The 14581-nt window shown below is 35.9% G+C and overlaps 1 protein-coding gene across 2 annotated transcripts in view; it reads right to left on the bottom strand.

Annotated features, from left to right (window-relative positions):
• Window positions 1–14581, bottom strand: part of CSMD3 (CUB and Sushi multiple domains 3) — a 623909-nt gene that overhangs the window by 411160 nt on the left and 198168 nt on the right. For both annotated transcript variants that reach the window (XM_088149036.1, XM_088149037.1), the window contains exon 5: window positions 6100–6307. In XM_088149036.1, coding sequence (XP_088005162.1) covers window positions 6100–6307 — 208 coding nt within the window. The remainder of the gene's footprint in view (window positions 1–6099; window positions 6308–14581) is intronic.

Below are 14581 nucleotides of genomic sequence, written 5' to 3'. Positions count from 1 at the left end.
AATCAGTGACTGAATAACATCAATTAGACTTCATAGATAACCTTTTAATATGACGATCATCCAAGTTTTTGCTCCAACTGCTGATGCAGAATGAATTTTATGGTAGAGAACCAGGGGAACTGTGGAATGAACTTAGAGAAGTCACTGAGGATGAATGTGAAAAGTGACTGCCAAATATGATGAAACAGAAGAAAACAAACTGGATCTCAGAATAAACCAAAAAATACTATACACCACAGACTAGCACTTAGTACAGCAGCCATGAAGACCTTGGAAAAGATATTCAGATGCTCTGATGTGCCTATACCTACAAAGATAAAAATAGTGCAAGAAATGGTATTCCTTGTGATACTCTATGAAAGCGAAAGTTAGACAGTGAAGAAGCAGGATAGAAAGAACATTGATGATTTTGAACTTTGGTATTGGAGAAGATTCCTAAGAATACCATGGATAGATGAGAAAACAAACAAATGGATCACTGAACAAATTAACTTAGAGTTCTCACTCAAGGCCCAAATGATCAGTCTCACACTATCCTACTTTGAACACATTATGCCAAGACCTCGCTCTCCAGAGAAGGCTCTGATGCCTGGAGAGGTGGAAGGAAAGCAAAGAGGATGAGCAGCAGCAAGGTGGATGGACTCAGTCCCAGGGGCAATGGACACACCTTTGGAAGACCTGAAGGACCAGGTTAGGGACAGATCATCATGAAGAAAATCTATGTGACTGTTAAGAGTTGGCACTGACTTGATGGCCCATGATTAATTTTAAAAAAAGTCAACCAGATAAATATTTAGACACAATAATGTTGAATAGGAAACACAGTCACAGAAAGTTAGCACCTAGAAAAAGTAACACATCAGTAGTAACTTTATTAAAAGAACAGTGTGTCAAATTCAGTAGGCCTTTGCTTTAAAGTGCCACTGTAATTACCTCACTATTCTTACCTCCTCCTCATGCATATATTGCTATATACAATTAATTATCCTTCTGTACCAATCATATACAGTATATACTGTAATTAGCATAAGCAGATATCACAAGGTTGAAGCCTAACCCCACTTGAGGTTTTCCTTCTGCTGCCTCCAGTACCATAATGAACAATCCATGCTTCCAACAGATTTGTGTGCTGGTCTCCTGTTTAGATGCTCTGTTGGGGAAATTTGTGCGAGAGATTTCTCCTATAGTATAACTTATGCTTAGCTGTGTTTCCTTTCTTTTTGTTATCTTATGTTATGCCTTTAATTTATTTGGTTTATTATTTCCTACTTTCTTCCTGTGCCTTGCCTAATATTGCTTAGCCCCAAAGGGAACAGTGTTATGGGTATGTATATGCCTAACAAACAAAAGGACCAGTAATGTCCTTTCCAGTTTGCTAATTTCTCTATTACTCTGGACAATTTTGCAGTCCAAATGTATCACTCTTTAACCAAAGCTGTTTTGATCACACTCCCACCCACCCCCTTCCCAAGCTTATTTTTCACTGGATTCCTTTAAGTAAATATGAATTAATGGAACCTGGGATACTGTGAAGCATATACTTCCAACATCCCATTTATTTAAAGTGTCTCTGGGATCCATCCCTTAGCCATCCTAAGAAAATAAAAATTGTGGGTGAGATCGATTACTGCATTGTCTGGAAGTGGACTCATGCCCCCATTCCTCCCCCCCAAAAGAATGTTTCCTTCCTTCCTTCCTTCCTTCCTTCCTTCCTTCCTTCCTTCCTTCCTTCCTTCCTTCCTTCCTTCCTTCCTTCCTTCCTTCCTTCCTTCCCTAAGCCTATGATGACAGCCCTTTTAAGAGAGTTCCACAATTTATCATCACAATTTCAAAGTGTGCTCACCAAACCAAAAAAGATAGCTTAAAAACTGTGTTGGGCTATCTCCTTAGAGCCAAGAATTATGTATAAAGCACTATATAGTGGACCAGTTAGAATCTTTACATTACTAATTTTTCAAATAGGGCTGACAGATATATTTTAATAAAGATAATACTTATCATCTGATGGATTCAGTTAACATGCAGTTGGCTATCATAGCAAAATTTATTTATGAATCAAAATGTACTTTGTGGCGATGCAGATATATAGTAGAAGTGGCTATTCATGATAATGGCCATACCGTTGAATATGTTTCTGAAATGGTTTCAATGACATTATATAAAATTATATTTTCTATTGTTAACAACTCATTTGAATAGTTCAGTCTGACAGAATTTTCAACCTAGACTGACAATAAAATTGTTCTCCAGGAACAATGACAAATATGAGGTCAGGATAAATGGCAAGCTTTGTTTTATCTAAGTTATCCAAGAAAGAAAGCTTTTAATGTTTAGTAGTATAGAAATGTCATTAAAGAATTTTATTTTTATGTCAGAATAGAATAGCTATTCAAAATGCACAACAAACTTTGTAACCCTGCATTTAGTATTAATAGGATTTTACAAGATCAGTTCCATCTAAAGTAAAATGTACAAGCTTTCTTTGACAGAGGGTATTCTTTGCATATATAAGCAGTTAGGAGCTGAATTTCAACACTATTCTAAAGGGATAAAAATATTAACATAATAAATCTAATTAAGAAATCTGAGCTAATTAAATTTTGTAGATCTATTTTTTCCCTAACATATGGTGAGGTGCTTTTGCATAACAAATTGCATTGATCTAATCCCACAATATGAACGACAAGTTTAGGATAGAGTGCTCCTTCAATCTGCTCCTTCAAATTAGCCATTATTAAATTAGCATTTTAATGCTGTATTATAATTTATAGTATGTACTTGGAAAACAAAAGTATTTTCATCTTTATATGTATACTCATCTCACTTATCTAAACATCTTCCATCTTTAAAAAAAAATGAAGAGAACCAAACTAAGATTTTTTTTGAAGTATCATGAGTTTATCTGATACTTGAAAAACGTGTTAGTTTGGTTCTCCTCATTTTTTGCTGTATAAAAGACAAACGATGTTATTTTTTAAAAAATCTTATTAATGGCCAGAATAAATTAGGCTTTTAAAATAATTAGGCTACAGTTATGTCTAAACAGTTTAATTGTGTGAGAAATCATTGACAAATCTGAATCTTTTCCTCATGGATAATTGACTCACTTAAGTGGCGATGTGAGTTATCTTTGCTAAAGCACTCATTAAAACTGAAACTATGCACAGCACCTTGGATCATATGAGAAACTGAAGCATCTGCGGCCTTTTAAATTTTATTGGAGAATATCATCCCAGACTATTGGCTATGCTGATAACTGGAATCCCAAATCCATCTGGAGGACTATAGCTTCCTTTCCTCCATCTAAGTAATTCATAGCCATGGATTGTCCTGTCAAATCTCAATGACTCTACAATGAGTGTCTTCAACTTATTTCACTTAGAGAGATTTCAGACATTCATTCACAAATGCATATTCACTGTATAGCATTACAGATTTAAAAAAAAAATTATAGATGAAGTGTTAGTAATACCTGACATCATCTCATTGTCAAACTCCATGTGGCTCTCAAACCAAAGAAGCAAGAGCTATGCAGGTTTCAGAAAGGCCTCTTTAATGCTAGCCTGAGGTAAAAACATAATCTTGAAAACCATAAGAGTAAATCTCCAGCCAGATTCATGGTGAGTTGTTTAAGCAGATCTCATTGATACACTTTATTCCTAGCGTTCTCACATTCACGTTCCCCATAACATTTTCCTATGAAAACTAAAATGGGTATCTAACAAGCATGGAGGTTTTTGTAGTTCTGATTAGTAACTGTCGGTAGAATTATATATCCTTATGGGTAGCTAAGTTTTTGCAATCTCTACCAAATGTGAGTCCTATGGAAAGAGATTTCCAAGATTTTGATTTTACATTATTATGCAGTATAGTAATTACTACTATTAATATATAACTGACCCACCTAAGATAAAACAAACATAACCTACATTGATCAAACAATTCAATTCATTAATCAACAATACTTTGTTGTTCAAAATTTTGCCTCCAACTTCCCAGTGAGTGAATTTCAGTTATACCATGGTTCCACAGAACATAGATATCTTAGTTCTACATCCACAGAATAAAATCTACTGGCAACTTAGTATTTCAGTTTGGCTTTATCTGAGGTAGTAAGAGTATTTCTGAAGATGATAGGATCCCATAAATATTACGCAGTTTCCCAAAAGAAGTACATAAACTTTTTCCTTCCAAGTGTCACTTGCGTGGTGACTTTGCCCTTAAAAAGCTAAATGAAACTGTTCATAAGGGTGAAACTACCATAAATTTTATTTAATTATCTGTTAATGTATTCTAAGAAAGGTTGATAGAATAACTAACTCAATATATGTTGTTGTTTTCATTATACAATAAACATCTTATTAAACGTGGTACCCTGAAAAGCAAATTGTACAGTCAAGATGCATCATTTCCTGTTATTTTACCTTTTGCAAATTATAGATTAATACATATAGCACAAATCACTGATTAAATCAGATTTCACATGAATTGAAAAGTGAAACCAATGACAATCATGTCATGGTAATTATACATTTGTAATATTTTAGAAAGTATGAGTAACAGAAAAAAATAACTTAAAAATGAAAGTCTTTGCTATCCATCTAATATGGGAAAATAATGAAAAGAAGTAAAATACAGTATAAAAAAGATATTCCATGATAGCATCATTCCACCCTGTTATACGTCCCATAACCAGCAGGTAAACAGGCAAAATAATGAAACATAACTCTGACTCATATAATGCAAAACACAATTTGGGGAATTAGGCACCAATTTAGAATTTGCAAAATTATAATTTTATTTCTTTGTTTCTTTAAAATATAAGTCCGTTGTTACTTTGGACTTCCATATTTGAGCTGCAAAAATCCACACGTGCATATACACAGAGAGAAAAATTTGCCATCTCATGATTGTCCAGATTTTTCTAGACTAGATATAGTAGCCCTACATTACTGCATTTGAAGAAAGCAATTATATACTTTGTAAGCATTTATAAGCAATGAACTCATAGATCAAATTAAGGGCAAACAATTTTAATTAGGAATGGCCCCAGGATGTTGAACCCATCAGCCAGAATGTGAATTCTGTAGTCCAGTGTTAGAATTTTACAGTATGAATTTTGTGCATAAAATAGATCAAACTACTGACAATAGTTTTAATATATAATACACTACAAAGCCAGATATATCACTTACACTATCAATACCTGGCAAATTGAAATTGGTTTCCACACTCCTAGGCTAGCTAGACAGGATATTATTAGTGTACCTATATTGTACATCAAGTATGAACTACATGGGAGGCATAGAAAAAGATGGATATGCCTACTACTTTCCTTTGATCATTAGAATTTCAGTTTTTTTCAGTATGTTTGCTACATTGGAGAAGCATTAAACTATGCAAAGTCAATCTAATTAGTAGCAATTAGTTACCTTTTAGACAGCTGCTGGAATATTTGTCTAGCATATGGACAGGTATTTTATATAATTGAGTTGATGAAACTGGTGGTCAGTATCTCAGCTCACCTATAGAACTAAAACTGAACACAGATGTTCAGAGCAGTCCAACATTAATAGCATCTTTCACTGACCAGATCATTCATACTGTTTTTCTAGCAGCCACGCTGTCTCCCAAATATGGCTCCTTTGCAATTATATGTATATGTATGTGTGCTTGTGTGTGTGTGTACCAATTCATTATCCCCTTTGCAAATAGTGAATTAGAGAGAGCCATTTTAGGCACATCTTACAAATCATAATTAAACCTATAGAATAGTTGGATCCTTACACTGCAGAAGTGACAATTTAACCTTTTTTTTAAAATGAACTCTAAAATAAATTTACAAAAGCATATCCAGTCCAAAAAATCTTCACTAAACAAAAGCAAAGTTAAAAGCCTATCACTAAACTTCACCAAATGTCTTCCAGTGGGATTCAGTTATACAGTTCCAACTATTGTTTTATGGAAGCCCATTGAGAGTCTTGCTCAGATAAAACCCATAGGATGTTTAAAGGAAACCAAAGAAAATCATATATATTTGTGCTATTTTTCCCCCAGAGGAAATTTTGCTGCCATTTTTTTACAAATTAATTCACTTACCATATTGTTGGTGGTTCTGAACCTTCTATTTCCAAATAATCATATTTCTCTTCCATATGAAAATCCGTAAAGATGAGAGAAATGGTGTCTCCAGGTTCTGCCACAATTGTCCATGTACAGTCTGCATTATTGTGGTACTCATTTGGAAAATTAGGACTTGAGATAATGCCACTGGATCCCCTCATTGTTCCTCCACATGCATCTTCCGCTGTCCAAAAAAAAACAAATGGGAGCTATCCGTCAGAAGAAAGTATATGAAAACAGGTCTTTACCAGCATATTAAAATGTAATTTTCTTAAGGACTGCAGGAAGAAGAGAATAATGTAAACCAGGTTTACTTCATCAATTCTTCTGTGTGTGTGTATGTATGTATGTATGTATGTATGTATGTATGTATGTATGTGTATATATGTATGTATGTATGTATGTATGTGTATATATGTATGTATGTATGTATGTATGTGTATATATATATATATATATATATATATATATATATACATACACACACACACACACACACACACACAATAATAATTCATTATTTTTTTTTAAAAAAAAGGAAGATAAAAACTAATACAGACTAAGAAAGAAAGAAATCAAAGAGAAAACTAAAAATGCAAGAAAGTAAAAAAAAAAAAACAGAAAACAAAGAAACAAGATACAAAGAAGAAGCTTTCAATCTTTACAGCAGTTATAAATACAATTACAAGTTTTACCCTATAGTTACAACATAACTCTGTACTCCATCAACTCTTCTGAGGAATCAGCTTTGTTAGCGTCTTTTCCTCCCAACATAATCTAGCAGCTATTCTATAATATGCAGCAAAGTCAGAAGCAGGACATGATGCAACAGAGTATCTATTTATTCCTTTATTATAACTGTTTCTTTTCTCCTTTATAGTTTTAGGAACTGAAGTCTAATTTTGCTCATTTTCCTCTTTCTTCCTTTCTTTTTCTGCCCAGTATTTTAGACAGTCATGTTTGGGTCTTATAAAACACTGTCTTATTTTTTGTGAACTGCAGGTAAGGCATTCTATGAATCTTGTTCCCAAAGTAAAATAAGTATATTTGAATGGGGAAAAAGAACGACATATTAACAAGAAAAGAAAAAAGGGAGAGAGAGAGAGAGAGAGAGAGAGAGAGAGAGAGGGAGAGAATTAGGCTGAATTTATCACAACAAATGGGGTCTGGTTGTCTTTGGAATAGTTGTTTTACAGCTAATAGCAGAGATTTCAATTTGTTATTCAGAATACATTAATGAAGTATGGTGATGAATAGATATAGAACCCATCTATTATTTGACAATGTTAATTCCTAAGCAGTTCTTAAACATTTGCATACAGTGTTAGTCACAATGTTACTTCCAGTTGAACTACTTTGGCTCTAATCTTCTAGTTTAATTGCTTTGGTATCAACAAATACATGCCTGGCCTATGCTTATCAGTACACTCCCAAACGTCATTTTGTAGAATTAAGCTTCACTGAATTTAATAGGTCTTATTCTATAGTTTTGTCTTTCATACATTTGGTCAACATGTGATGGAAGGTAAGATACTGGTGGTCCCAGTTCTGTACCAACTCCTCCAAATGGTAACTATGTAAAACTGAGTATAGATCATATATGAGGATACTTGTGTGTATTAGGTGGACTGAACCAAATATGCAGGCAACAGAATAAAGTTTTTGCTGGATTACTATTAGGAAAATTAATAGGAAGGATGGCTATTTACAGGTACTCCTCAACTTACAACGATTCATTCAGCAACTGTTCAAAGTTATGTCAGCACTGAACGAATCGCTGTTATGAATTGTTCTTGGAGTTATAGCTATCCCAGCACCCCTGTGGTCACGTGATTGTGATCTGGGCACTTGGTAACCCATTTGCACTTATGATTGGTTGCCAAGAACCCTGTGATCATGTGATCACCACCTGCAACTTTCCTACCGGCTTCCCCAGAAAATCAATGGAGAAGCCAGCAGGGAAGGCCACAAGTTGCTGGGGTAAGTCTCCCTCACCTGTGTACCCTCCCCAGCACCTCTGTGATTGCACCATGCCAACGACTCGCACAACCCCATGTACCCCCCTGACCCCCCATGCCCCTGCACACCTTCCCTGACCCACATGGCACCTCTTGGGCCCCCCTCACAGCCTCATGCACTCTGACCTCTCCTTGTGCACCCCTCACTCCCTTCCCCACCTGACAGCAGCCACTTACTTGCCTACAAGTCTGAGACTTGCAACTTCCTGCCAGCTTCCCCACTGACTTTGGTTGTGGGAAGCTGGCAGGAAGTTGCCTCACCTAACAACTGTGGGATTCAGTTAATGATGGCAACTAGGACTGTAAGGATTTCTGTCACTAAACAATGTGGTCATGCTATATGACCACATTGCTTAGCAACAGAAATTCTTTAGAATTAAAAGACTCACTTAAAAAAAATAGAGTAAGGTAGGCAGTCAGAGAAGATACCAAGGGAACTGTTAATGGGTGCTATGTTTGGGATATTAGCTGCATAGCATAGATTAAATCCTTGTTCCCCTAATAATTCCCTTTGCCATCCCTTTGCTTCTATAATCTCATATTTCTATAGGCACCTCTATGCTAGAACCACTGTTTCCTTCAGTCAAATTCTTTTAACAAATGCACAACAGAAAGGAAGTTATTCAGATAGCCTATCCTTAATATGTAGGACACAGATATGTCTTCTGTCCATTGATAGTATTTTTCTAATTTCTCCCATTACACAGAAGTTGCTCAAATGAATTAATATGATAGACTTGTATGGGATGAGAAAAAAGTCTCAGTACTCCTGTCAGAAGTTCTAATAGCTGTTGCATGAATTCTACAAGTTGTGATGCATTTGCCAAAAATAAGTTAATATGATCTTGTTAAAATGGTTTACATTTGAGGTTAGTGCCAGAGAAGGTAAAAGAAGAGGAAAAACCCTGATAAATAAGTAGCAGGTAGACAGAAAAAGGACCAAATGGTACATGGTCATTTTATGGCAGACAGCTTGATCATAGGAATATGTGCCCCCCCCCCCCCCCCAGGAATATGTGTCAATGGGAAAACCAACATATCATAACTTCCTTTCTGTTGTGCTTTCTGTTGTTTGTTCCCTTGGTACCTTTTAATTATAAATAAAATTTAAAAGGCACCATTTTAATTTGGAACAATATGGTTGACAGAAGTCCCACGGGCAGTGGCATCTGCAAGGTGGGCTTTTTTTAAAATTGGCAAGGTGGCAGAGATTCATGATGCAAATGCCACTCTTCTACAACAGCTATGCAACCCTGACACTCCATTGACACATGCACAGTAGGGGCAGGGCTTGTATCACAATGCTCAATTCACCTTCTTTTTGACTTTGACCCTCCCCTGTAGACACCACTGCCTATTAGCATCCTTAGAACATACTAAGGTTAATGTATGAACCTACATATTAAAAAAATAAAGAATAAGCTGAAGGTTGAAAATATGCTGAGACCTAGTTTGTGACAAGCCAAAAGACCCATTTTGAGAATGAGGGAGCTGTGTCTCTCCACCTTAACAGCTCATCATCATCATCTTTATCACCACATGCTCTCAAAGTGTCTATTGTGGCCCAAAAATGCTCTTGCTATGTAGGATCCTAACATGTTATTATGAAAAGGTAAGAGTTGAATGAGAATTATGCAAAAAAGACAGAACAGAGGACACATGCTTCCTGGGACCGGCTAGATGACATTGTGCTATTGATAGCACCCACAGTATGCTCACTCTGCTAGATACAGTGGGGCAGGCAGAAGTCACTGGGCAGAAGTGGTCCTGCAGGTAACCTGATCCCAAGCCAGGTAGGGATTTACAGATCCTTGAATTACACCTGGAACCCTACTGGAGCCACTGCTGCTCACGTAGCAATGATGTTCCATAGATGTATTGCAATGCACACCAAACTGCATGAGCCTCTGTATTCTGGACCAGCTGAAGCTTCCAAATGCTCTTCAAAGGTAGCCTTGTGTAGAGTGTGTTGCAATAGTCCATTCAGTTTGAAAGAGCAGACTGTTGAGGAACAATTGCAGGCTCCTGTGCTGCTCCGCTCCCCTCCCCGTTATATGAGCCTTCTCCCCAGCATTAGCACAGTAGAGTTGCTTATAAAAGCTGCAACCTTGAAATAGGTGGGGGAGGAGATATACATGTTTTGCAAGCTCTGCAGCCAGCAGCAAACAGCCAAATAAATGAAGGCATTTGTCCTTCAAAGAGACTGGATGGTCCAGAGGAAAAGAAGTATAAAGGCAAAGCAAGGAAAAATGCAAGTATAAAAGCACAACGTGGAAAGTTGCAAGTACTGTACATGCTGGCCAGTGACAGAGGAAAAAAAAATTAATAAAAGAAATTCCAGAGAGAAGATTTAAGACAGAACAGCGTTTGGAAGGAAAAAAAAAAACATTATTATATCACAGTATTGCTATAGAGTGTAGTATAGTAATAGTAAAGAGGAATTGTACTAATAGTAGAATAGTTACAAAAGAGAGTATAGTATAGAGGAAATATTGTAATAGTAATTAAATAATAGAGTATAGTAATTGTTATAGTAATAGTAATTAGCATAGTAATATAGGAAAAATAGCAATAGGATAGAATATAAAATAGGCAATAGAAAAGACTTATAAGTTTCATATTTCACTATTGTATCTTAGATAATTTTTTCAAAATAAAACATCTCCCCAACCTTTTATAGGGAGATATAAAAATCCAAGTATCTAGGATCCAGTGTTTTTGGTGGATCTTTTGAGTCTGAGTCAATCAAATTGGGTATAATTTAAAAAGAACCTGTGACAGTTGGGAGGTGAATAATCATAACCGATGTCTCCTGATCCAGCAATGGGTGCAACTGGTGAATAATGTGTATTTGTGCAAGAGCTTCCTGGCCATGGCTGCCAGCTTTTCCTTGAGCATCAGTCCTGAGTCCCAGAGAACCTTCAGGCTGAACACTCATTCTAAGTGGGAGAATGTAACATGGAATGATCTGTTGTATTTATTACACTACTATTTGTCTTTCAGGGCTGCGTATATTGTCCAAGGTCATCTGGGAGGTTTACAGTATAATGAAAAGTCATATTTGAATCCAGGGTTGTTGCTGTTTTCCATTGCAGGACAGGAAATCTTTTTAACATAAGTTTAAGAATTAAAAATAGATTTATAATAGAAGAAGAATCATTACTATTTTTAACTAAGCTATGCCAGCAATCTGGAAAATGGCACATTTTGATTGTGTTGACCATGTCAACCTGTGGAATGTCCTTGGGAAAATGGGAATTGCAGAACTTCTCATTGTCCTCATGTAAAACCCATACACAGGACAGGAAGCCACAGCACAGACAGAACATGGCAAAACAGACTAGTTCTGTGTCAGCAGAAGAGTGAGACCAGCTATATACTCTCTCCTTATTTATTCAACAGATATTCTGAATCTGTATCGAGAGAGGTCATATTGGAAAGGATGTTTTTAAACCTGGAGGAAGAAATGTCAATAACCTGTGTTATGTGATGCATTTGATAGGGAAAAATGCAAATTATCTGCAAGTTCTAATAACGAAAGGTAAGGTGCATAATGATTAACATAGGACTAAGATAAAATGTAAAGATCAAGCTAATGATAGCAAGTACAGCAACTCATCTTCAAATTGACAATTGAAATGGTGGATAGCTTCTGTCTTTTAGAATAGACTATCAGCAGTGAAGGAACCAGGAATTGAGAAATACGCTGTGGACTAACACTTGGCAGAGTAGCAGTGAAGGCCTTGGAAAAGATATGTAGTTGCTGTGATGTGTCTAGACCTACAAAAGTTAGAATCATGTGGGCAATGGTTTTCCCTCTGATGCTCTATGGAAGTGAAAGTGGATTTTGAAGAAGCAGGATAGGAAGAATATTGACACTTCTGAACATTGGTGTTGGAGAAAAGTCAAGAATATCATTGATACCCAGGAAATCAAATGGATGCTAGAACAAATCAATCCAGGGAATTCAGTCAAGGCACCATTGTCCAGGCTCAGATTGTTCTATTTTGGACCACTATGCAAAGACCCAGTTCTCCTCAGAAGTCCACAATACTGGAAAAATGGAAGGAAAGAGAAAAGGACGTTCAGCAGCAATATGGATTGACTTTATTTATTTATTTATTTATTTGTTTGTTTATTTTTCAGATTCGTCACCACCCATTGCACTGTCAATTACAGTGCTGATGGTTGTACTCTTGGAAGACTAAATATGAAGTTCTGAATTAGCTGAAAAATGCCTTGTGCCTGACTTGAAAATAGAATATAGTATAGCAGCTGCATGCTGCTTTCTTTTTAATCCCATAATGGATAGAAATTACCATTAAAGAAACTGCCACTTTTATCTCAGGATAGTGTCTGTCTCATATAATAAAATGCTTTCAAGAATCGAGTCTCCTTTAATTTTTGTGAAAGCATAATTATGCAAAGAACTTAAAATCCAGCCCTTCATAATTTGACTTCTCACTATCGCTTTCCCTCAGAAGGTACAACAAGGACTTGACCTATTCTGGGTAGACTTTCAGCTAAATTATAGAGATTGCTTAGTAAGCCTCCCCCGCCCCCCCTTCTGCCAATATTTAGCAGCCAGGATACAATTTCATCTAGGAGAATTAACAGCAATGCAAACTGAGAATGAAAAGTAGAAAGTATGTTGGAGAGAAAGAGAATTTTCCTATATACAGTAGCTTAAAATCAAAGGATGAAAAGAAATTTCATTCAAAAATAGTAAGTCATATAAAGTAAATTTGAATTCTACTTCAAGATATCCCTATATAATCAGGCATATATAACTAATAATAACAACCTAATAGAAAACTTTTTGTAATTGGACAAGATGCTTAGAATATTCCCCCAAGAGGAAACTGCTCTTTCAATTGATGAATGGTTGAATCCAGACTTGTTGATAAGTTCCAATCTTTCATTACATTATGATTCATTTACAAGGTGAAAATATTAACTTAATTCAATTTTTTTTTTAAATAGAGTCAATATGTGTGACTCCACCTTTATTTCTAACAAACCCTTGTGGATTTGGTTCAGAGTGCATGGGTTTGCATTCCACCAGGATCTACTAGGACCTCTATTTTCTAAAAAGAAATGGGGAAAAGTTATGTAAATGTAATAGGACAGCAAGTATGAAAATTAGGATGAGGGAGGGAGGGAGGGACATCACTCAAAGCTTACAAATATTTCTAATAGAAACTGTATGCAGTAAATCAAAGCTATGAAAACAATGCCTGACAGAATAAAATTATTTAAAACCAGAGTTTTTTAGGCCTACTTCTTATGCTCATCACATGACCAACCTCATAGGGGACTTTCTGGGTACCTCAAAACACAAGGAGGCTGGTCCCTAAACCCAACAGCAATCAGTGCAACTCATATAAACTTACTGGAACACTTTGCTCCCAACAATAGTAGTGTAGTCATATTTTGTATTAGTCCATATTTGCAGACCACAAGCAATTATATATCATCTCTAGCCCTATATATCTATATAAACAGTAGTCCAGCCTGAGTGTCATTACTGCATGGCTAACAAAGGCCAGGTCTATTCCTTTTGGGGACAACTGTTCTTGGTTCACTAGTCTCAACTGATAAAAATACAGCCACCACCACTGATGAAACCACCACTGAAGCCTCCATGTTCTACAGGTAATGTGGAGTCTAGGATGACTACAAAGTACAAATTTAATACTTTGGGAACAGTATAATACCCCCAACCAGGACAGGTTGGAGATCACTGTCCGTATCAGACATTTTCAATATGCACTACATCACAATCTTCACAGTGTTCAAAAATTTTAGAAGAAGGTTAAACTTTTTCTAAGCACAATGCGTCTGCCTTTTTTGGATTAATCTTCAGCCTTTTAAAATTATTATTTCTGTACTTTCTAAAGGATACAATGCATGCTCAGTTACTTACAGCTCTTAGTTCTTTCAAGGTTTTCTTCTTCTTGATTACTAATGCATGTCTGTGCATTAGTATTATCAATGCACCATAAAACTTTATTATGATTTATTAATAGGATTTTGCACCTGCAAAAACCATCTTGATTTGATTGGATACATGATCACACCATCTGCATATCAGAGAAAGCACCTTCCAAAACTAACGGCCTTCTTGTACATCTCATGTCAAAATTATTTTACCTATAAAATACGGGTGGTGGGGGGATACCAAAACACTATTAAGCACTCTGGACTGTGCTGATGTAAATGTAAAACCAAAAGTTGTTTGTAATGCGAAGAAAGAAATAACTCTGTGCAATAAAAGCTTGCAAATCAACTTTCATAGGCTGTGTAAAGCTTTCCATCTTTATTCACTGAAAGCAATTATAATCTGTCATTTGCAGATTATACATATAAACCCAAATTTGAGCAGAGACAAGGTTTTACAATTTTGGTCACTCTAATAATTTGAGTTTAACACTTCAAAT

This window comes from Python bivittatus, unplaced genomic scaffold, assembly GCF_059951505.1.
Source record: "Python bivittatus isolate LINGU-HERP-01145 unplaced genomic scaffold, Pbiv_v1 ctg000590_np1212, whole genome shotgun sequence".
In the NCBI taxonomy this organism is placed as follows: domain Eukaryota; kingdom Metazoa; phylum Chordata; class Lepidosauria; order Squamata; family Pythonidae; genus Python; species Python bivittatus.
The sequence above is the reverse complement of the archived record's forward strand: the minus strand, read 5'-3'. Positions and strand labels throughout refer to the sequence as shown.